At 55.2% G+C, this 23,717-nt stretch overlaps 1 protein-coding gene across 2 annotated transcripts in view; it reads right to left on the minus strand.

Moving 5' to 3' along the window:
• LRP1 (LDL receptor related protein 1) overlaps positions 1-23,717 on the minus strand; it is a 79,876-nt gene that overhangs the window by 33,346 nt on the left and 22,813 nt on the right. For both annotated transcript variants that reach the window (XM_081594339.1, XM_081594338.1), the window contains exons 7-26: positions 22,098-22,260; positions 21,788-22,010; positions 20,597-20,786; positions 20,004-20,147; positions 18,628-18,864; positions 17,235-17,415; positions 16,161-16,383; positions 14,825-15,026; positions 14,364-14,489; positions 11,632-11,772; positions 11,410-11,535; positions 10,869-10,985; positions 9,990-10,070; positions 8,234-8,401; positions 4,781-4,963; positions 4,193-4,393; positions 2,927-3,172; positions 2,535-2,732; positions 652-856; positions 322-486 (exon numbers count right to left, since the gene is read on the minus strand). In XM_081594339.1, coding sequence (XP_081450465.1) covers positions 322-486; positions 652-856; positions 2,535-2,732; positions 2,927-3,172; positions 4,193-4,393; positions 4,781-4,963; positions 8,234-8,401; positions 9,990-10,070; positions 10,869-10,985; positions 11,410-11,535; positions 11,632-11,772; positions 14,364-14,489; positions 14,825-15,026; positions 16,161-16,383; positions 17,235-17,415; positions 18,628-18,864; positions 20,004-20,147; positions 20,597-20,786; positions 21,788-22,010; positions 22,098-22,260 — 3,520 coding nt within the window. The remainder of the gene's footprint in view (positions 1-321; positions 487-651; positions 857-2,534; positions 2,733-2,926; positions 3,173-4,192; positions 4,394-4,780; positions 4,964-8,233; positions 8,402-9,989; positions 10,071-10,868; positions 10,986-11,409; positions 11,536-11,631; positions 11,773-14,363; positions 14,490-14,824; positions 15,027-16,160; positions 16,384-17,234; positions 17,416-18,627; positions 18,865-20,003; positions 20,148-20,596; positions 20,787-21,787; positions 22,011-22,097; positions 22,261-23,717) is intronic.

The following is a 23,717-nucleotide window of genomic DNA, read 5'->3' on the forward strand; positions in this document are numbered from 1 at the left end:
AAAAAAAGTCCCACCCCCTCAAGCAAAGAAAGCTTATAGATATGTGAGCAAGAATGGTGTTGTACCCAGCCCTCAGCCGGTGCTCCTGTGCGGGGGGGCAGCCCTGCCTCTACCCTCCTCCATCTGCACCTCTTTCCCAGCCCAGCCTCTCCCCCTGCTCAGTCCTCTTCCTGAGCCCTTGTCCATATGGCTCCTGCTCCAGCTCCACATTCATCCTGGCCTTCTTACCATGCTCGTGGCTACTGGGTCCTGGGACCATCGGCCCCACCCTGTCCCCAGGGGGCAGGGAGGACAGGACTCTGGGGAGGTGCAGATGCTGACCTGGCGTCGATCCACAGGATGCGCTTCTCCAGGTAGTCCACGGTGAGTCCGTTGGGCCAGCCCCCGGAGCCTGTCTCCCGGTGGATGGTGCGGCGCCCGGCCCCACTCATGGAGGCTGCCTCGATGCGGGGCAGGCTGGCATCCCAGTCCGTCCAAAACAAGATCCTGGGGGAGTGGGGAGGGGGTCAGGAGGGCCAAGATTGAGGCCTGGGGGAGGGGTTGCAGGAGGATCCTTGGTGAAGGGCGGAGGAGCCAAGGAGCACTGAGATGGGTGTGCCTGGCCCCTTCAGGGAGTCACAGGGCCAGAACAGGTCTGGGCAGAGCCCTCACCCATCCCGGGGATCCAGTGCAATTGCCCTGGGGTGCTCGATGTCGCCGGCCAGCAGCGTGGTTCGGAGGGTCCCATCCAGCTTGGCCACCTCAATCTGGTCCAGGTTACTCTCCACCCAGTAGATGTTGCCCGCAATCCAGTCTACAGCCAGGCCCTCGGGTGTGGCCAGGCCATACTGAATCACCACCTCGAAACTGGTCAGGGCTGAAGAAGAGAGGTCGCAGGAGGTTAGACTCACCTGGGGTGGGGGGTGAGCTCATGATACATGCTAGGAATCCTGGATGGCCCAACCCAACCTTGACACCTCTGTGAACACTTCTGGTGTGCCCTGGATTCAACAGAGCTTCCCAGAATCCCCCCTCTCCTCATCCAGGCCCCCTGCCCCAGGAGGTCAAGCAGAAGCCTGGCTTCTAGAACCCTGGAGAAGGGGGAAGCGGCAACTATCTTCTTCTGCCTGTGACTCTCTGAAGGGCCACCTCCTGGGAGGAGGTCAGAACAGAGGGTGGGGGCTTTGGGGAACAGACCTAGACTCAATATGAAGCAGACAGAATTTTCTAGAAGTCACTCCACAGATGGTCCTGGAGGTCTTTCTATGGTTATATATATATATACACACACACACATATATACTATGCTGAATGCTAAGTCACTTCAGTCATGTCCAACTCTTTGAGACCCTATGGACTGTAGCCCACCAGGCTCCTCTGTCCATGGGATTCTCCAGGCAAGAATACTGGAGTGGGTTTCCATGCCCTTCTCCAGGGGATCTTCCCAACCCAGGGATTGAACCCGGGTCTCCTGCACTGCAGACAGACTCTTTACTGTCTGAGCCACCAGGGAAGCCCAGTATATATATATATATATACCTGATCTATATATATACACAGATCATAATTTAGAAACTGTTACATAATGTGAACATTTTCACAGTCTACTTAACCATCTCCTAGTTGATGGTTGATGGACATTTGAGATGGTTCCAGGTTTTCTCTTTGGGCTTCTCTGGTGGCTCAGATGGTAAAGAATTTGCCTGCAATGCAAAGATCTGGGTTCAATCCCTAGGTTGGGAAGATCCCCTGGACAAGGGCATGGAAACCCACTCCAGTATTCTGGCCTGGAGAATTCCATGGAGAGAGGAGCCTGGTGGGCTACAGTCTATAGGGTCACACAGAGTCGGACACGACTGAGCAACTAACACTTCACATTTTTCTCTATGACAATACCAACTCCTCTAGTAAAATGCACTTCTTTCAAGTTTCTGCTCAGATGTCAGCTTCTCAGGGTGCTTTCCGTGACCATCCAGTTTAAATGCCACTCCCGTTCTCCTGCCCCACCCTGCCCCCTTTCTCCTTATCCACAGTACCGCCCCCTCTGTCATAGTCTGTGCTGCACTCGTTCCCTGTATTTATCTCTGATGTTCCCACTGGCATGTAGGCTCCATGAGGGCAGACATTCTGTCTTGTTTGGCTCCCTGCTGTTTCCTCTGGGCCTGGAGTATGTGGCAGGGGCACAGGAATGAGTGTTATTAATGAAGGAAGTCTGTGATCGGTCAGGCCACCTGGGGACAGAAGGCAGGGTTCAGGTACCCCACCCCTAAATGGCTTTTTTTTTGCAAGCCTGCAATTCTGGCCGTTCCAAAGAAAGGCTGATCATTTTGTTAATTATCAGGCTGGCAGCTCTGCTGACGATAATTACCGGGCGTCAGGCACTGAGACCCACAGCAAAATCTAACCCAATTAACAAGAGTGTGGGGGATAGGGGAACTCAGGGCCTCTGCTCTAAGCAACCTTCATCTGGTCCCGTGGATCTGAGAGCCCAAGGGTGGGGTCTGGGGTGCACTGGGCCCCAAGTCGGCGTCGGTCTCGGGGCAGGCGGGGGTCACCTCCGTTGTCTAGCAGCTTCCCGCGGTAGATCTTGTCCTCCACCACGTCGGTCCAGTAGAGGGCGCTCTGGCTGAGGTGGAAGTCCAGGGCGATGGTGTTGCGCAGGCCGGGCACCAGCACGCTGTAATCCCCTTTGTGCAGGTCGATGCGCCGGATCTCGTGGCGGTTGGAGAAGATGATGAACGGCTTGAAAGGGTCTAGGGAGGGGTGTGATGGGGTCACTTCTTGCCCCAGAGCCACCCTGTCCAGGCGCAGACAGGGTCTCCGTGGGCCCTGGCACTGGGCGCAGATGGAAACCTCAGCCTCCCCCTGCAGTTCAGCTGCCATCCCCCCTCGCCCCGCCCCACCCCACCTCACCCCTGCCCCCGCCTCGGTCCGGACCGCCTCTCACCCAGGCTGCGGCAGCTCTCGCCATCGGGCTCCAGCACCCAGCCCTCGTAGCAGGAGCACTTCACGCTGAACTTGTTCTGATCGCATTTCTGGCTGCACTTAAGATGCTTGGCGCAGTAGCTCTGGATCTGGCAGGTGTGGTTGTCAGGCCCCAGCTCCATGCCCAGAGGGCATGAGCACACGATGCCTTCACCAGGTGCCACGGAGCAGTTGTGGCTGCAGCCACCGTTGTTCAGAGAGCATTGGTCTGGGGGCGTGGGGAGCAGGGGCCAGGATCAGGGTCAGGATCCAGAAGGAGGCAGGTCCTTTCCATTCCTCTGTCCTGCTTCCCAGGCACCCTTGGGACCAGGGTTTGGATCTCCACACCCACTCTGTGGGTGGTCATCTCCTCTCCCCAGGAGCACCCCTCCATCATGGTCGCGTCTTTCTCTCTGATCTCTATTTCCCTGCCTCTTCTTGAGCCACGGTGGGGGCCCCAGCCTTTTGCCTCTCTCCAGGGCAGCGGCGGGGGTGGGGTGGGGGCGCTCTCCTCTATCTTACCCGATGTGATTTGGGGTGGGGTGCGGTAGGGAATGTCCTGCTCTGGGTCCTCGGACACACCCCAGGACCTGTCTGCCCTGGCTGCAGCGGTTCTCAGGGCCAGTCCTTATCTCCCGCTCCTCTCCACCAAGGAACCCGACGCTGGGCTGGCCAGGCTCAGAGGAGATAAGGGACTCTGCTCCTCATCCCAGAGTCACACCAGGCAGCCCTCCCTGACCCTCGTCCTTTTGATCTTGAATGCACAGCCTCCTCCCCCAACCTTCTCACTCACTTGGCAGGACGGGCGCCTGCCCTCCTGACCACATCAACCCTCAACACTGGTGCCTTCATCCTGAAAGCCGGGTAAGGCAGAGGGGGGCTGGGCCTGCAGGGAGGGGCTGCACTGCACTGTCTCCACTGCACTTCATGGGCTGTGTGACTTTGGGCCAGCTATTCAACCTCTCTGAGCCTCAGTTTTCTCATGGGTAAGATGGGGGTGAGAACTGTATGTGTCTCACAGGGCTGCTTTATGGATTAAATGCTGTAACAGTGGTGACACTGAGCACAGCCTCTTGGACATGGGTTTTTTAGTAACAGCTCTGAGGATTGCTCGCCCAGCAGCCAGATCTGCCCTTTCTAGTCTAAGACCCCCTCCCCACAGAGCTTGTCCTATTGCACGGCCCCGGCCTGGCCCAGCCTCCTTATCTAGCTCCCCTGCCCATTTGTCTTTCCTGGGCCCAGGACTCACCACAGAGCTCTCCCTCATCCGAGCCATCTCCACAGTCATCGTTGCCATCACACAGCTTGTCGGGTGGCAGGCAGACCGAGGTGTTGTTGGCACAGGGGTGCGAGGGCGGCCTACAGGCCAGAGACTCACAGTTCTCTTCGTCTGAGTTATCCTCACAGTCGCTGTCGCCATCACACACCCATGCTTTGCTGATGCACCGAGCTGGGGAAGGGGTATAGCATCAGGAGCCAGGCCTGGACAGCAGGGCTCTCTGTGCCCTTCTTCCTCGACACAGTGGGCTGCTCTAATCAGGTCATAACTATAATGCCTTGGGGTCCACTAGGAACCTTGAGGCTTTTTCTGTCAAATTCACATGGGCAATAAAGAAGGCAGGAATCTAGAAGGAGGTGCTGACACTCAACACTGGTGAGGGTTTTGGTTCCCAGGGCCCTCCCTTACTGCAGGCTCTGGCCCCTTCATACCTCCCCCATGCATCTGGCACAAGCTTTTTTCTGTACAGCCTTTTGCCTCACGGTGTCCCCCTTGCCCTTGCCCTGCTCTCAGTATCGTCTCCTGTCTGTGCAGTTTCTCTTCAGTCCTTCTTTTTACCAGAGTCTTTGCAGCCAAACTTGACGTTGGGATCACAGACGTGGGTCACTCCCTCACAGCTCTTCTCATCACTGGAGTCCATGCAGTCAGTGTCCCCATCGCAGCGCCACCGCAGGGGGATGCACAGACCATCCAGCCGGCACTGGAACTCGTCATTGTGGCAGCCGCCAGGAGGCCTTGTGGCTGCAGGGGGACAGGTGGAGGGCTCTGGATCAGCCATTCCCATCTCTACTTTCCCAAACCCCTCTTGCCATATCTGGCCCGGGGCTATGAGCTGAGGCAGGCTGGAGAGATCTCTGAGTCCCACTGACTCTCCCTGCAAGTGCTAACTCCGAGTCAGGGCCATGACACCTTCCAGGGCTTAGAAATCCTCTTGTTTCACCTCCCTATTTCACACACGTGAGCTCGGATGGGTAAGCAATTTGCTAGGTCAAAGCTCAAATGCCCCCCACCTTAGCCTAGCCTCTGCTGCACTCATTCACTTCACAAACACTGAGCACCTACTGTGTGCCAGTCACTGTCCCAGGTGCCAGCATGAATAAGACAACGTCCTCACCCCTGTGGAGCTGAAGTTTTAGCAGGGAAGAGAAACAGTGAAGACGCGACACGGAAATCCAGAATGGAACTACAGGTGGTGATCAAGGAAGGCTATGCAGACTAAGCCGGGTCAAGGCTAGGGAGCATGGGATGCTACTTGAGATAAAGAGTCAGGAAGGGCCCCTATGGAGGAGATGTTTGAGCAGAGGCCTGAATGACGGAAGCCGTGAGATTAACCGTGCATCCCAGGAAGGGGAAGAGCTAGCACAAGCCTCTGAGACAGGACCAGGCGGGGCGTACTCAGAAAATGCCCAGGGTGTATTTAAAGCTGCGCAGCTGGAGCAGGTGATGGAGGAGATGAGTGGCAGGAATGCAGGTCAGCGAGGTTGAGGGAACCCTGCAGGCCATGAAGCAGGGCTCAGCACAGATTCAAAGTGTACAGGGAACCAGGGCAGGCTCGAGGGCAGGGCTGGGGAGTGATCTGATGTGTAGGATGTGATCTGGCAGCTGTGCTGTGACTCAGGAGGCTGGGGAAGGAGCAGAAGCAGTAATGGGAGGCACGGGTGACTGTGCACAGCCTCACCTCACACTCACACTCTGCCATGAATATGGTCCATGTGCTCATCTCCTCCCTGGACTTCAGCACCAGCCTCCCAGCTGATCTTTCTCCCTCAGGGTCCCTGAGCTTCTTCCCAACCTAATGTCCTTCCAGGATTGTCTTCTGAAAGTATTTCCTATATCTCATCACCTTCCAGCTCTGAGACCCTTCGAAGGTCCCCAGTGCCTGACCTGCGGTTGTAATCTGCCCTCTCCGGGTGCTGCCTCATTGCCTGCTGTCCCCTCCAGTCTGAGGCCCCCCCTCCCCACAGCCCCAGTTACCCCTGCAGGAGCGCTCAGTTTCACCTTCTAAGTTGTACTGCTGGGTTTTCCAGGCTATTCCCCCCATCCCCATCTGAAGACCCTCCCTCTTGTCCATAGCCTAAAGCCTCACTGGGGCCCAGTTCAAACCCCACCTCCTCTGAAACGGTCCCCAACCATTCCAGCTGACAGCCACAGCTAATAATTGTGACATGACACCCCTGCTCCCATAGGCCAGGCCCCCACATATCTCCTCTCACTTCACAGAGGAGGACACAAAGGAAGATGCCAAGTCTCGGAGGGAAGCAATCCATCCAAGTCTGCCCAGCTTGTGAGGGGCAAAGAGCTTCCCCACCTTGCCACACCTCAGGCCTCCAGGGGTTCTCTGAGTCCCAAGGTACTGTTACCTGTCCCACTCACCGGCCCTTTTCAGACATCCCTTGAGACACAGTCACTGTTTCCCAGGCCTCGGGTGACCCTCCCCATCCTCCCTCTCAGTGTTGGACCCACAGTGAACACTCAGTGCTCAGTACTGTTCCCACTGTGTGCACCTTAACTCTACCAGGCAGAGGTTGCAGGGTACTAGTGCGGGGCCAGATGAAGCCTGGAGAGAGACTTTTGTCTGCCATATTTTTAAAACTTTTCAAACAAATTGCCAGTTGTTATGGGCTGACTTGTGTTCCCTAAAAAGATACTGAAATCTTAACTCATAGCACCTGTGAATAGGACCTTATTTGGAAATAGGTCTTTCTTTGCAGATGACCAACTTAAGATGAGGCCATTAGGGTAGGCCCTGATCCACTGTGTCTGCGTAGTATATAAAGAGGAAATCTGACACAGAGACCAACACGCACTTATTGGGTTTGCCGTGTCAAGATGAATGCAGAGACTGGGGTGAAGCTTGTATGAGCCAAAGAACACTAAAGATTGCCAGCAAACACCAGAAGCTAGGAGAGAGGCCTGGAATAGATTCTCTCTCCTGACCCTCGGAAGGAACCAACTCTGCTGACATTTTGGTCTTGGACTTCCAGCCTCCAGACTGTGAGACAATCGATTTCTGTTGTTTAAGTCACTTAGTTTGTGGTGCTTGGTTATAGCAGCCCTAGGAAACTAATATACCAGTGTGTTAAAATGGGTAATTTCAGGCTTCCCTGGTGGCACAGTAGTTAAGAATCCGCCTGCCAATTCAGAGGACACCGGTTTGAGCCCTAGTCCAGGAAGATCCCACATGGCTCAGCACAATTAAACCCATGTGTCACAACTACTGAGCCTGAGCTTCACAAGAGAAGCCACTGCAATGAGAAGCCTGTGCACCACAGCTGGAGAGTAGCCCCCTCTCTCTGCAACTAGAGAAAGTCTGAGCACAGCAACGAAGACCCAGTGCAGCCATAAATATATAACTTTTTTTTTAAATGGGTAGATTTCACGCAAAATCTGTCCTCCTGAAGCCAGGGCAATCTGGGGGCTGCATTCTTCCATGGCAACAATGGGCCAGGGCTGAAAAACCAACATCCCTTGAGAAGGTCTGTGCCTTCCATTAACCCCAGTCCCCATAGATCCTGGAGGCCTGGGCACTGGGGACCCCACAGAGCTGACTCCCCTCTCCTTTGGTGCCCACTGTGGTCATCCTCCCCTACCCCCGTGGGCATCCCTTTCTCACGCTACCAGCGACTGAACACAGGCTGTATGCTTTCCGTGCATGATCTCACGGAACCCCCATGTCAACGTGACGATGCCCTGTGCTATTATTATCCCCACTTTGCAGATGAAACTCACAGGGGCCCACAGAGATTAAGTAACTTGCTCAAGGCCACCCAGATAGTAAGTTGCAGAGCTGGAGCTCAAACCCAAGGCCACCCGACTGCAAAGCCTGAGATCTTAACAGTGTGTGACACTGATTTGTCCACAGCTTTCCTCTCCCACACGACTGGAAACTCCTGAAGGATAAGAGCTGCTTCAGGGTTATCTCTGGTTCCCAGATGGCGGTGGCACGCGCTGGGGAGGATGGATGGAGGGTGGATGGTCTGGCCCCCACCCCGCTGGTCCCCAGATGCCCACCCTGGTTGGTGCAGTTGGCGTGCGTCTCGTCGCTGTAGTCCCCGCAGTCGTTGTCCCCGTCGCAGGTCCAGTGCTCAGGGATGCAGCGCCCGCTGTTGCACTTAAACTGGGTACTGGAGCAGGAGTGGCTGCAGCCCGCCTCATCGCTGTTGTCCCCACAGTCATTGTCTGCGGGGGCGGCAAGAAGGGAAGAGGCGAGCAGGGGGTCAGCACGCGCCCTTCTCCGTGACCCCAGCATGGGGTCCCCACTCCCTCCTCCCCATTCCCAACCTCGACCCACCCCAACCTCCCCACCAAGAAAATAAAAAACAGAAAAGACACAGAAACTGCATAGACTGCAGCATGCACCATGGCCCACGTGGTGGGGGGCAGGGAGAGGTGGGTCGAGCTCCCGAGCTCCCGGAGGGCCCTTCCCTCAGTCTGCAAGACTGAGGGTGGGGACAGGACGCATTCCTTTCCCCTTTTGGCAGTGGGTGGGAACAGGGGTCTGCTTGTCTGGGGGAAAGGAAAGGGATTTCTCTGGTTAGGGAGGGACAGAGGTGGGCGGAGTATAGGTGAGCGCTCGCCCTGAGCCCCTGAGTGTGGGCATCACCGTCTGGAAGTCTGGGTGAGGGGCACTGCCTGCGGCTGGGAAGGCCGGGGGCCACCGCCTGCAGGCACGTGAAGGTGACTGAGCCAGTGTCCTGCCTTCTAGGCCTGGTGGGCACAGCCACCAGACTTCTCTGCAAGTTTTCAGGATGCTGGAGAAGGTGGGTTTGGCTGTCCCCTTGGGCTGTGCTCCTGCCTCTTTCCCAGCTGCTGTTGCGTCTCGGACGCTCTCCTCCCGCCATGTCTTGGTCTTCCTGTCCCCACCTTTCTGTCATCTCTCCTGGGAGGGGCTCCTTCTGCCCTCTCTGCTTTCCCCTCCACTGTTCTCTTTCTCCCTCTGTGGTCTCCTCTCTCACTTCTCTCTTTGCTTTTCCTCCACATCCTAGGAGCTCTGGGGAAAGGAGCTGCGTGAGGGTCCTGGGAGGTGGCCCAAGGCCAGCTGGGGCTCTAGGGTGATGGTGCATGTGCTTCTATGCACTGACCGGCAGGCTCAGGACAGGTCTTTTCATCAGAGCCGTCCCCACAATCCTTCTCTGAAACACAGAAACCGCCAGGGCAACCATTGGCACACGAGACACGGCAAAGATGAGGGGCAACGTGGCGCTGACCCAGTACATCCTCACACACGTTAGCTAGGGCTCGAGCCCCCGCTGTGACACATCACGACACCACACCAGACAGGACCAGATCCCGGAGACAGCACACACACAACAGTCCACCGGCCCCCATGGCTGACATCACCTGGTCCAGGGCTGACCGCCAGGTGGGCTCCCGAGTCTGGAGCCAGAGCCTGGAGAGGGCACCGAGGACCCCAGAAGATGGGGTTTGTAGGGAGAAGGGAGCTGGGCATGGGCCCTCCTTGCTCTGCCCCTCTGACCCTTCTTGCTCATCTCTCCCTGGCTCCTGAGCCTCTGCCAGGGGATGGGCATCTCTGCCCAGAGAGGAACAGCGCTGACAGGCAGTGGGCGGGGTCTCCCCTTGGTCATCTTGGCTCCCCTACAATGTTTCTAGTGCATCCTTATTTCTTCCAGACAACCCGGTGGGGCATCGGTGACCTGGAGGGAGGCCCTGGCTCGATTCTAAAACCCCTTCACCTCCCACCCAGGACCTGGCTATGGCTTCTAGCTTTCCCAGGAATCAGGGCAGGTGAAGGGAAACAAACTCTTACCATTGTCACATCTCCAGTTGATGTTGATGCATCTGCCGTTGTTGCAGGTAAACTGAGTCAGGGGAAAGCAGGTGGGATAGGCTGTCAGAGAGAAAGACTAGCTGAGTAGGGTCCTTACTATTATACAGCATCACAGCACGAGCAGGTGGGTGCAGGGTCCCCACCATAACTCACAGTCCCCCGCCCAGCCAGGTTGGGGAGGGAAAGCTAAGTATTGGGGCCTCGGCCTGAAACTGCCCATTCACGTCTATCCCCACTAAGCACCCTTTTTTTTTTTTTTTTTTTTAACTTTTTATTTTATATTGGAATATAGCCAATTAAAAATGTTGTGATAGTTTCAGGTGGACAGCAAAGGGACTCAGACAGACATACACATGTATCAATTTCTAAGCATGCTTCCTTCAAGCAACTAGTTTCCAAACACAAGCCATGTGCTGAGTGCTTTCCATGCATGATCTCACTGATCCCCCACATCAATGCTGGGGTGCGGGTGCCATTATTAGCCCCATTTTGCAGAGGCTTCCCTGGTAGCTCAGATGGTAAATAATCCACCTGCAATACAGGAGACCCAGGTTGGATCCCTGGGTCAGGAAGATCCCTTGGAGAAGGGAATGGCAACCCACTCCAGTATTCTTGCCTGGAAAATCCCATGGACAGAGGAGCCTGGTGGGCTACAGTCCATGTGGTCCCAAGAGTTGGACACAACTGAATGACTTTCACTTGCAGATGAAACTCACAGGGGTCTATGGAGATTAAGTGACTTGCTCAACGCCACCCAGGTACTAAGTTGTGGGGTCTCTCCAGCACCCCTGCCCCAGGGCCCGTTCTGGGGGACCCTCCCTCCCCAAGCCAGCCTGGCTGTCCTGCCGTCTCACTCACCACACGAGGCTGACTCATCGGAGCGGTCCCCACAGTCATCGTCCAGGTCACATGTCCAGGAGATGGGGATGCAGCGTCCACTGGCACAGGAGAACTGGTTGGGTGGGCAGGTGCGAGCTGGGGACAGGCGTGGGTGTCAGTGCTCATAGTCCAGTCCTCGCTTTATATTTCATTTTCTTTCCTATTATTCTCTGCCTCTCTGGAAGTCTTCCCAAGGATCTCATAGCCATTTCTCTTGGAGACGTCATCCAAAATCACCCATGTGATCTCACAGTGGACACTTGATCCCATCTCTTGAGGGGTCACTGGTGTCCTCCAAGGAGAAGACCCACCTGCCTTGCTTGTCATCCCCAACCTGGAGCTATGCTCTGTCTCCTTGCAAGTAGGGCCTCCCAGCCAACGCTGTCCTCCCTCCTCTCTGCCCTGGGTGCCCGCCGCTCCTTTCTCTTCCTGAGGCCCCTCTGTCTCCCCAAGCCTGGCTCCCCCATCTGCCCAGTCCCGGTGACAGAGGGGGACCACTGTGGTCACCCCCCTCCCACACCTGAGCAAGTAGCATTGGACTCGTCTTCACTGTTCCCGCAGTCGTTGTCCCCGTCACAGAGCCAGCGGTTGGGGATGCAACGGTTGTTCTCACACTTGAACCGGTCTGAGGGGCAGGTGTGCTGATCTGGGGAGGGATGGGTCAGGGGTCAGCCAGGGGGGGGGACTCAGCTCTCTAGCTGCAGCCCGAGGGTCGCTGTCCCACTGAGCGGCAGGCACTCACGGCAGAGGGCGGGGGCCTCGTCGCTGTTGTCCAGGCAGTCGTTGTCGCCGTCGCACTTCCAGCGCTCCTGGATGCAGCGGCTGTTGGAGCAGGCGAACTCGCCAGGCTGGCACTGGGGTGGGGGCACGTAGGATGGGTTCGCTGCGGGCACCACCAGACGTGAGGGGGAAAATCAGACCCAGCTCATGGACAGGGCTGAGCCCCTGTCCTCTGCTTGTTTCATGATTTTAAAATAATATACACAGTAATTTTTCCCAGTGCATAGTTTTTCATGAATATATGATCTGGACAGAAGCTGCAACTCTTTGTCAAGCCACAGGGTGACGCCTGCTCGGCTGCTTCCAGCTCTGCGATGTGGTTGGAGAATAAGGCAGCTTCCAAGAGAATCTAGAACCCCCCAGCCTTCTGTTCCCACTGAGCAGACCACTTTTGCCTCTCCCTGCCATCTCCATGAACTTGGAAGTCATCTCAGGGACCCCCAGGCCCTGACCTGGTCCCTGGACTTTTTCCTTCATAAATGTGTCAATTCTACAGGCAGGAGTGAAAACAGGCCCCAGAACCCTGCCAGCTCCTGTCCCCAGCACTCACACCTCACACCATCATCTGCCTTCAGCTGTCAGCAGTAAAGTCACTGTGTCCTCTGTCTGTGTTTTCACAGGGTGGGCTCTGGAAGCCCAGGAACGCCCATGTCAGCTCCTGGCTCTGGATCCCACAGCTCTGCTCACGCCTTTCTGACCCATCTCTTACCCTCTCTAATCCTATGGGTCCCCTGGACCACTGGGTCTAGAGGCTATATATGTCCCCCTTGTTCCTCACCTCTGCTTCCAGACCATTCTCCCTCTCTCCTCCGTCAAAAATCAGTGCTGACTTTCATGTTAAAAAACTATATAAGCTCCTACCACTACAGGCCCCAGCATCCTTAGAGTTTTTAGCTCCTGGTTCATAGTCACTTTCTCCATAATCACTCCTTTTAATTCTTGGTGATTTCAATGTCCATATGGATGCTCTTTCATTGCAATGGCCTCTCAGCTCTGAAGCTCCTTTCCACCAATGCTCTTACCCTGCACCTGGCCTCAGTCACTCACTCTTAGCTGTACACTATGGCCCACTGACCCATTTTCCTTTCTTAGGATTCTATCCTAAGGAAACCGTCCTGAATCTGGGAGGGCATGAAGGTATAATAAATAGCAGAGCAGGTGATTAATAACCAGACTCTGGGCCAGACTTCCTGGGTTCAAACAAACCCCTGCTCTCACTTTGGGCCTCAATTTCTTCATCTATAAATTGGGATACTAAAAATACCTTCCTGTGGCTTCCCTGGTGGTCCACTGGTTAAGAATCTGCCTTGCAACGCAGGGGATGCGGGTTCGATCCCTGGTCAGGGAATTAGGATCCCATGTGCCATTGAGTATCTAAGCCCGTGCACCATGAAGCCCATCGCCACAACCAGAGAAAGCCTGAGTGCCATAACCACCGAAGCCCACATGCTCTGGAGTCCACGCATCGCCACTGCTGAGCCCTTGTGCCACTACTAGAGTCTCTGTACTGCAACAAAAAATTTTGCAAGACGCAACTAAGATTCCATGTCCGCAACTAAAACCCAACACCCCCAAATAAATAAACATTAAAAAAAAAAATCTTCCTTACAAGAATATTTTAAGGAGTAAGTAAGTTACTGCATGGGGAGTGCTTAGAACCATGCTTAGTACATAGTTTGTGTTCAGTAAATGCTGGCAGTGATTATAACAAAAAACTGGAAACAACCTAAACATCCAACAGTAGGGAAATGGTTGAGTAAATTATGGGATGTTTACTGAATGAAATACATTTTGGCCTTCAGAAATTCTGCTGATGTACTCAAGACACCCTGTCAAGTGACAAGTGCAGGAAACAGAACAGCAGGTGCAGCACGATTCCGTTTAAGTAAAAGCAAACACAGAGAGAAATCCGGAGAGTGCTCCCTGCACTCTAACAGTGCAAACTATGGGTGGTGGAATTCAGGGTGATTTGTACTTCTTTGTATTTTTCTATAGCGTTTGCTTGTTTTTACAATGAACATGACCCACTTTTATTTAAAGATGGGGCTATTTAAAATAATGCAATAATAACACAAAAAATTTGTGGCATATGTGAGCCCAAAGGGGCAGAAAACATTTATATACACTACGATTTCCAGCCATGTAAAAACCCACCTAAGGGGAAAAGGATGGTGTTCACCTACCACAATGCTAACAGCACAGTGGTGGTTTGTTGGTGAGACTGAGTTTTTTTCCCCCTCCCCTCTAATTTCCAATATTTTGAAACTATTGTGTTACTTTAATAATGGAGAAATAAATGTAAAAGAAGTTAAGAATGCTTTCCCCTTTCCAAAGCTGTCCTGCTCGCCGCTCAGTTTCCCTTAATCTTCATGCCCTCCCCAAACCCCCAGACACCAGTCACCCTAAAACCCTCCAGCATCCGGAGCCTTCACTCACTCCATCCTTCAACTTTTTTTTTTGGCTGTACCATGCAGCATATGGGCTCTTAGTTCCCCAACCAGGGATGGAACCCAGGCCCCCTGTAGTGGAATCACAGAGTGTTAACCACTGACCGCCAGCAAAGTCCATCCTTCAACTTCTATTGCGTCCCCCAGGGCCGTCTTTGCCTTCTTCATCTCCGATCCCCATCCGGACACTGTGGCCTTCTGCTGGAGTCTGCTCCCCCACCTCCCACCCTAGCTGGGCCCCTCGTACCCAAACAAGTGACACCGTCTGCGTCCAACACCTGGTCCTCGGCGCAGGCACACTGACGGCTCCCAGGGGTGGCCAGGCACAGGCTGCTGCAGCCGCCGTTGTTCACCCGGCATTTGTTGGTGCCCACTGTGAAGGAGGGGCCACGGGTACAAGGAGGGAGGAGCAGGAGGATAGGAGATGGATTGTGGCAGAGTCAGGAAAGGCCAGAGCAGGGAGATGAAAGGCCAGGGGAGGAGGTGCATTAAAAGGAGAAGACAGAAAGGGGTTGAAGATGGGGAGATGGAGGCATGGGGCAGGAGGGGTGATGGGGAACATGGAAGGTCAAATTGGGGTGGGGGCCTCTCTTCTCAAGAGCCTCAAAAGGAAGAGCCTAGGCTCCCTGGGAGTGCCTTCACCCCACCCACAGGAGCCTCGCCCACCATCCAGGTCCCACCCCGGTCCCAGTTCTGGTCCAGGGGTACCTTGCTGCTGCTGGGCATCATACATGCGGATCTCAAAGATGGGGGGCCGCTCGCTGCGCAGAAGGGTCACAATGGGGGCCGCGCCTCCTGTGCCCCGCTCCAGGCGGTAGACACTGCCGCTCCGGTATTCAGTCCAGAAGAGGTAGTTGCCGTGGTGACAGAGGCCAAAGGCATGGTTCAGCTCAGGACCCTCGTATACAATCTAGGAATGGAGAGGGGGTTACCCAGCAGCTGAGAGACAAGTGCGGGTGCCTCAGGGAGGCTTAGGGGTTCACTGCTTTGTACACTCATATGTCCACAGCCTGGGTGTGGGCTTGTCTCCCCATCACCCCAGAAACCCCCGAGGATGGGAGCTTTGCACACAGTGAAGTGCCAAACCCTGAACCCAGCGGACACTGTGAGGGCTGGCCCACACTCCTCTCCTTTGTTGATTCATACTCATTGATACCCCTCCAACATACGCACATGTGCGCACGCACATGCAAACACAGAGCAGTGAGCTGACAGCCAGAATCCATCCATTCGTTTCTTTACTCGCCACACATTTGCCAGAATCTATTAAGGTAGTACTCAGAAACGGAGAAGACATGGTCCCTGCACTGGAGCCGCCACTGTCTCAGGAAAGGCTCTCAGGGTCATCAGGGTGGCAGAGGGGCTGGAGACAGCATCCCAGTGGAGGTGGCCCCTGAGAGGTATGCCAGGTGAGGAGGGGCTAGGCAGACAGAGGCTAGAAGGTCTGCATGAGCAACAGCACAGAGGGCAGCATCTTGATGTGTACTGGGCTCATGAGTTGTCTAATGATGCTGTCCCAGTGCTGGGATGTGGGAAGCAGGGAGAAAGACGACGCTAGAGATGGTCAGGCCCACGTCGCAGACAGCCTTAAATACCATGAGAGCTTGGGCCACACGCCTAGACGTGCTCGGAACTCACAAAGGAAGCACGCACCACCCGAATGAACGAGCATATGAATATACCATCTCTAGGTGTCTTGCACCTGTACACAGGCACGCGGTATAGGCACACACCAGCATGTGCTGTGTGTACGTGCACAAGCAGGCTGAGGTGCATACGATGTGTACGCTCAGGTGGTCAGGCCCGCAGGCCATGTGCACAGTCACAGAGATACTCTGAAGAAGCAATCCCTAAACAACCCAAGACACAGGCACACAGGCACACCGAGGGACACGCACACAAGCTCACAGGCGAACACACATGCAGCACTCAGGCCTGGACAAACATGGATGCCCACACACTCAGACACCCAGCCTCGGTCACACACACACGTGGTCCAGAGATGCACCCATGAAGACCTGCACACAGCTGCACGCCTGCCTACCTTCCGGTCTGTGCCATTGAGCAGGATGGTTTCGATGCGGTCATAGAAGGCATCCACCCAGTAGAGGCGTCCAGCTGGGATGTCCAGGCTCAGCCCATTGGGCCAAAGTACTGTCTTAGAGGTGACGAAGATGTCTCGGTGTGAGCCGTCCATCCAGGCCCTCTCTAGCCGCCCTCGCCGACTGTCCTTGGGGTCCTCCTCCCAGTCAGTCCAGTACATCCACCTGTGGGCAGTTACTGGTCAGTGTCACATGGGCCACCCCTGCCATCAGCATTCTCCCTTGTGATCCTAAGCCAGGCAGGCCCTCCCAGAGCCCCTCACAGGGTCCTCCTGCCCTGCTCATCCATGGCCCACACATTTCATTCATTCATTCCTCCATTCAACAAGTATGTGCTGAGTGCCTACTGAGTTGGGCACAGCTCTGGCACTGGAGGTGAGACCAAGCCTGCCAAGCGCCCCCTCTCGTGGAGCCCATGTCCCACCCAGGACACAGACAAGAAACAAGTCAGCCAGGAGGGTCACACACACTGGAGAGCAATAGAGGTCAGGAGGGACTCCAGGAAGGGGGACGGCATGGAGAGTGAGAGTGCAGCCGGTGAGGAAGGCCTCTCCCAGGAAGTAGCATTTGAGCTGATGTGAACGCTGAGAAGCAGCCCCATGTGTAAATACTTGGGAGTCCCAGACTGAGGAACTCCAAGAGCAAAAAGCCCTGAGGGAGGAAGGGCTGGATGCTGGTTTGAGGAACAGACAGCAGGCAGTGGGAACAGAACTTCCAAATGCAGGAAGTGAGGTGCAGAGGTCAAATGAGCTGCAGGTAGACCTTGCAGGACCTCAGGGCTGATGAGGGCACAGGGAGCCAGGGGAGGGCTCTGCTGGGAGTGACAGGACCAGATTATTTCTATGTATCACTCCCACTGCCCTGTAGATAAGGACACCTTGTCCTCTTTCAGTCAAACTTTCGCTGCCCTCCCCCGTCTACTCTCTGTCTTACCCCCAAGTCCTGAGGCCCATGGGTCTCAGGCTCTGAGTCCCTGGCTCTCCCTCTCCTTGCCCCAAGGCCCTGGGAGGACTCACCCATTGAGCGGATCCACCACAATGGCCCTGGGGTGTGTCATTTTGCCCTCGATTAAGGTCTTGCGGGTCTGAGCAGCTTTCTCCAGCCTGGCCACGCTGATGGTCTTCTTGGGTCCATCATCCGTCCAATACAAATTGTCCCCCATCCAGTCCACCGCCACACCTTCCACATTGTGGATGCCTGCAATGGGGTGGTGGGGCAGAGGGGGAGCCTCAGAGGAGGCTCAAAATTGCCTCTGGTCCTTACGATACCTGCACTTTGGAGCCCTTGGCTACTAGGGAGCGCAGGGAGCCTCCTGGCCCTAGATGGTGGCGGGGCTGGGCTGGGCTAGGAAGGTGGAAGAAGGAGATGGGAGGGTAGGGGAAGGGGATGGGAGGTCATTTGTGCTGCAACATCTGTGTTGAGGCAATCTCTCAAAACTGCACATGGCAGCGAGGAAAACTCCGTGGCATACACGGGCTCACCCGGGAAGGCATGTCAGGGCCTGAGGTGGGTGGAGAACTGGGACAACAGACATGTGACTTTGGGTACAAGTGCAACACTACACGCCAGGCCTAAAAACCCTGAGCTAACAAAATAAGTAAGTTAGGGAGTGATTTCTCACTTAGCCCCAGGCTTTATCTCCAGCTCAAATAGCAGTTCCCTGGGAGAGGGAACCCCAATCTTTTCCCGATGAGGAGTTACTTTTGGTTTTCCCAGAGTCTTATGATTGCTGACCGCTAAGGTTCTCTGAGCCGAAGTGGGGCATGGGGAGCAGGACCAGGGGTGGTAAGCAGCGTCAGCCAGACAGATTGGTCAGGAGGGCAGGTCTGGGAATTCAGAACACCAGGCAGGGATGGTGCAGCACTTGGGGGCTCAGAGCCTCCACACAGATGGGTATTCAGAAGACAATGTACTGTTGACTTGCTGGGCATCTCAGAGGAAAAACTGTATTCCATTCACAAAACACGATTTTCTCAGGGCATGTAAGCCTGCAGCTCTCGGCGGCCGTGAAGTCCGGCTGCACAGACCCTGTGTGTGCACACGTGTGCCTGCTCCAATTCGGAGCCTCAGGCCTCTCCCTGGCTGTGCGCTGCGTGCAACTCTAGGGCTCGGAGCCAAGAGCAGAAAGACCCTGAGTTTTCCCAAGGGCTGGCAAGGACGCTGCCTTACCCATCCATCCTCCTGCCTCTTTTCGGCTCAGCCAAGAAGGGGGTCACCCAGGGGTCAATCTGTCTATCCCCTCATCTCCATGCCAACCAGCCCAGCCAGCCAGTCATCAGGGGACTCTCCATGCTGGGAGGGAGGGCATGGGGAGACAGATGCCCAGGCCCCACATGGCTTCCTGCTTCCCCAGGTGGGTGCCGCCTCCCGGGAGTCCTGACCGTCCACCTCCCACTCCGGGGCCCTTACCGTCCTTTAGGATGGTCTCCCGCTCGGTGCCATCAATCTTCTGGCGGCCAATGAGGTAGCTGGTGGTGTCAGCAAAGTAGATGAAGCCAGTCTCAGCATGGAAGTCCAGGGCCCGGGGGTTCATGAGGTTCTCGATGGGGATCATATGCTCGTCGGGGACCTTGGCCCCCATGTCCATGCCCCGGATGATGCCAGGCCGGCCCTTGCCATACACGAGGAACAGCTCGTGTTCTGGCTCTAGGGCAGGCACAAGGAGGGGCACAAAGTCAGACACATACACACACACATGCACACACGTGCACACGACCACCACCCAGCTGATGCTCTGCCTGCAGTGAGTGGGTGGGGGCAGCGTGGGGATCTGAATCACAGACAGATGCAAAGCCTGTAAGGCCCAGGGAACAACGCCCTGGGGGTTGGTTTCCTGTGGACTCCAGGGGTAGGAAATGGAGCAAAAGTAGCAAGTAGCATGTTTTCAGTAAGTGCCCACTGTTGAGTAGTGAAATTAGCAGCCCAAATAGGTTGGAATCTGATCACTTTTGACCACTTCCTCTGCTGCCATCCCAGTCTAAGCCACATCACTTCTTGCCTACGCCGCAGAAATAGCCTCCTGCCACTTCCCTGCTGCCCATCCTCCCCCCAGCAGCCAGCACGATCGTTTTCACAAAAGTGAGTTAAATTTGTAAAGCCACCCAGAGCTCCTCATCCCAGTTAGAACACAATCCAACCTTGGTCCTCATCTCCCTCGTTCACGTTGCTCCCCAGCACTCCAAGCTTACACTGGCCTCTGGCCCTGGCACTGCAGATTCCCTCTGCCACAAACGCTCTTCCTCCAGGTACGTGATTCACTTGATCCACTTCCTCACTTCACAGAGAGCTTGACTCTAATTTCAGTTGCACAGACACCTTCCCTGATAGCCATCTCAACGGGAGCCTTGGCTGTTATCATGAACCCCATGCTCCGCTCTATTTTCTTCCTAACGCCTACCACCACCTGAAGTCATTTTTGTGTTTTCCCACCTCCCCTGCCAGACTATAAGCTCCACGAAGCCAGAGACAACATCTGTCTGTTCACTGCTGAACCCTCGCTGCCAGGACAACGCCAGACACAGTGCATGCTCACTAGATACTTGATGAACAAATGAAGGGCTGAAACGGGCCAGTTGACGGTGTTCTGAGTGGGAGCCTGAGTGGGATAGTGGGAGAAGCCCTGCTCTCAGATGGGAGTTCAAGTCCCGGCCTGCCCCTCACTAGCGATGAAACTTTGGTTAAGTCCCTCCATCTTTCTGCATCTTAGAGGGAAGGAGCTGGGCTATGGGAGGCAGACCCCTCCTGTCTCATCCCGGCAAGCACCCAAGCCCTTCCCCAGCACTCACTCTTGCATGACTTCCCATCACTGCCCAGGCTGAAGCCGGAGCGACAGCGGCAGGTCCGCGCCTTGTGGCTGTTGGCCAGCAGGCAGATGTCGGAGCATCCGCCTGGCTTCCCGTACTGGTCGTTCTCGCAGGCGTGGCTCCTCACTGGGGCGGGGTGGAGAGCCGGTCAGGACCCCCCGAAGTCCCCGTGCCAGGCCCTGAGAAGGCTTCCTCAAGTCTGACCACACTCCCTCCTACTGCTGTCTTTGTGCCTGCTGTCCCCTCCAGGGACTTGGAAGCCGCAGGACTGGGATTCCTCTACCCTGGTACCACTTAGCCTTCAGACTCAGGTGGGGACTTTTGTGGTCAGGGGACAGAGCCACACTGCTGCCCACAGCCAGGTGCCTGTACTCGAGACCAGCAAGTGAACCGGGAGAGGTGATGGACATCCTAAGCAGAATGAGGGCAAGGGGCTCCCGGGGTGGGATTCGGAGGCTGAAGGGCAGACAGGGGGAGGCAGTCTGGGGTAGATGACTTGGAGAAGCAGTCACGACACGAGAGAATCAGGGGTTTCCACCGGAGAGTCCCTGAAGGGGCTATGGAGCCCCGCTCACCTCGGGGCTGACGGCGCTGGTGATAGATGTGGAGGGCACCGCCCTTGTCTACACGGGTGACCACCTGGTAGTCAGTGCTGTTGAAGCGGTTCACGCGGATCACACTCGTCTTCTGCTGGGCATTGGCATTGTCCGAGTTGGTGGCGTAGAGATAATTCTCAAACACGGTCAGGCCGTACAGGTGCTCGATCTGCGACAGGCAGGCAGGAACCATCAACACGAGAGCAGAAGAGACTCCTACCTCCATTGCTGGAGAACCGGTCAGCTTTGCAACCAGGCTCCATGACTCGCATTCCTAACTCATCTCGCCATTATCCAACTCCGTGCTTTACTTCTGGACTATCTTCTCTGGACTATCCTTTCTTGAGATTTGCTTGTCAAATCCCACTTATCCTTCACAGGGCATCTCTTTGAAGGGCTTCTGGAATCTTCTAACCAGAGATGACGGTCTCTGCTTCCACACTCCATTTCTGGCTGTAATCTACTGTCTGGTGATCTGTGGATTTACTCTATCCCCTCGGCTCAAACCCCTTGAGGGAGGAACCAGACACCTCCCTCTCAGAATCAGGCACATACTCCCTGATGGAGTGACTTTGCACTGATCTGGAGTTGGGTCCTACCCTCTGCCCACAGAGAATATTCTTAGCCCGCCTCTAGCTCCCAGCTTTCAGGAGGGTTGAGAGGACAGACTGGCCCCAAGCAAGCCTGATAACAGCCCCCATTACCTGCATAATGTATCTAAGGTGACCTTCTGTCCCGTTTGTCCAAGACTGACCCCGGAGGACTTCAAGAGTCAACACTGGGACAGTCTTGGGAAAATTGGGATGGATGGTCACCCTAATTACCCCAGAATAGAGATGCCATCTTTGGGCTGGAGGGGCTTCTAGACCAGGCTCAAATGCTATTTCCCAGTGGTGTAACCTCAAGCAAATCACTTAACCCCTGTGAAACCTGATATCCTTCAGCTGCCAAAGGGGAACTGAGTCACCCTGCCAGCTCATTCTCCAGGGGTTGCTGTAGGGATCAAATGAGAAAAGGGAAGTAAAAGGTGTTCTCTAAAATGACTGTGGTCATCCAAGTGGAAGTCACAATCTGTCCTCTCCCCCCAGTGCTGGTGCCAGCCCCTCCCATACTGTCCTCCATCGCAGGAGGCCTAGAGAAGGGTTCCCAAAGCTGAGACTTCCTCCTCACCAGGATGCCCTGGATGATTGTCTGCCGGCCCTTGCCCTCGTAGTCCACCACCTCAATGTAATCCAGGTAGGCATCAGCCCAGTACACAAGGCGGCTGACGAGGTCCAGCGTGATGCCGTGAGGAAACACGATCTTGCTGTCGACCAGCTTGGTGCGGTTTTGCCCATCCATGTCACAGCGCTCCACTTTGGGGATCTGCCCGTAGTCAGTGAAGAACACCTTCCTGCGGGCAGACAGCACGTTACACTGGGTCTGAACATTGGGCACCCTCCCTTCTACCAAGGCCTCTGCCCCTGCCTGCCCTGCTCACCCCATGGCGGGGTCCAGTGCAATGCCCTTTGGGTTGTACAGCTCCAGGTCTAAGAGAGTGACACATGTGTCCCCGTTTCGGTTGCAGACAAAGATCCTGTCGTCAATGTCATCCACAAAGTAGAAGTTGCCGGTCAGCCAGTCGATGGCCATCTGTTCCACATCTGGAGAGTGGGAATGAAAGGGCTATGGGGTAGGTCCTCCCCCGACATGCCCACCTCCTCTGGGGCGCCCTCCTTCGTCACCCAGGCCATGGCTGTCTCTCCTCCCTGAGCTCCTACAGGAGCTACCAGCAGTGGCATATTTTGCCTGGTGCTGGCCACCCTTCACCAACTGCATCTCTCCGAAGACAAATCTCTGAGTATACTCCTTCACAGCCCTGCTCCCCAGGTCGATCTCAGGGTGGCACACATGGGCAGCAGGAAATCACTGGCTGGCTGGCTGAGTGACGGGTTTCCCATCTCTAGCCTCTGCTTGAATGGGCCCATCTTCCTGCACTTCCGAAAGACAGTGAGGACAGGTCCACGAGCTCACCCCAGAATTTTTAAAATTTGCTTTTTCTTGGAATAAGAGCACTCAGACTAATAAAACATCACACATCTCTGCTTTTTATCAACTCTGTATGGTAAGTCAACTTATCCCACGCTGGCCAGGAGCACCAACCAGAAGCTATACGTGTTTCCTGACTTTTCAAAGTGGAAAAGCCAGGCATCCATCAGTAAATCCAATCTGAGAGAAGAGAATGTACAAATACGGGGCCCACAGAGATGGAAAAGGGAAGGTCCACGGTGGCAAAAGGTTGGGACCAGTGACATGGGTCAGACTTCCTGTTCTCACTCCCATGGCCAATGCTTCTACTTCCTTATTGCTCAATTTCCTCTGTCCTAGGGAGGGTGGAAGGAGTGGGAAATAAGATACAGGGCTGGAGGAGAGAGCACAGAGGAGGAAAACCACCAAAGGACTCTGAAGGTAAACTGAGGCATGACTCATAAAGAGGGGGAGCTTCAGAAGGGTGGGAGTGTGGGAGGAGGGTGCAGGCCAGGTACCCACACTCAGTCTACATCAAAAGGACCTCAGACTCAGGGGTGGGCCAGGGCAGCAGGAAGTCTAGGATGCAGGAAGTCTAGGGATGGGACCCCTGCTGTCCTCCTGGGTGGTGGGACTCCTTCTCTTCAGGACCCACGGGCTCCCATCCATCCATGGCCCCCTCCATCTACTGCTATCAGAGGTGATGCCTCTAGCAAGCTGGGACATCTCGAAGACAGTGACTCCCTGGACCCCTGCCTTGCATTCTACTTCCACCAGTTTCCCCAACAGACAAAGGAATCTTTAGACCATCTGCCTTTGGCTGAAACTTTTTTTTTACTGGAAACTTCCACTAGCCACAATCAACCCAGTAAGGACTTCAATCCTTGCACAGCTACAGGTATAATGACTAGGCGTTCTGCTAATCCTTCCCCTTCCCCACAGGGATTCAGGGGCTGTTTCTTAACAGAGGCTGGGGGTTGGGGGGGCCAAGGGAACAGGAACGTGGCTCCCAAGGAACTTGGCCAGGCCCTGACACTGACTCACAGTCACAGGACTTAAGCTGAGGGAGGAAGGGAAAGAGCCAATTTGAGAC

The sequence above is a fragment of the Giraffa tippelskirchi genome, chromosome 4, assembly GCF_054371585.1.
Source record: "Giraffa tippelskirchi isolate mGirTip1 chromosome 4, T2T-mGirTip1v1.2.pri, whole genome shotgun sequence".
In the NCBI taxonomy this organism is placed as follows: domain Eukaryota; kingdom Metazoa; phylum Chordata; class Mammalia; order Artiodactyla; family Giraffidae; genus Giraffa; species Giraffa tippelskirchi.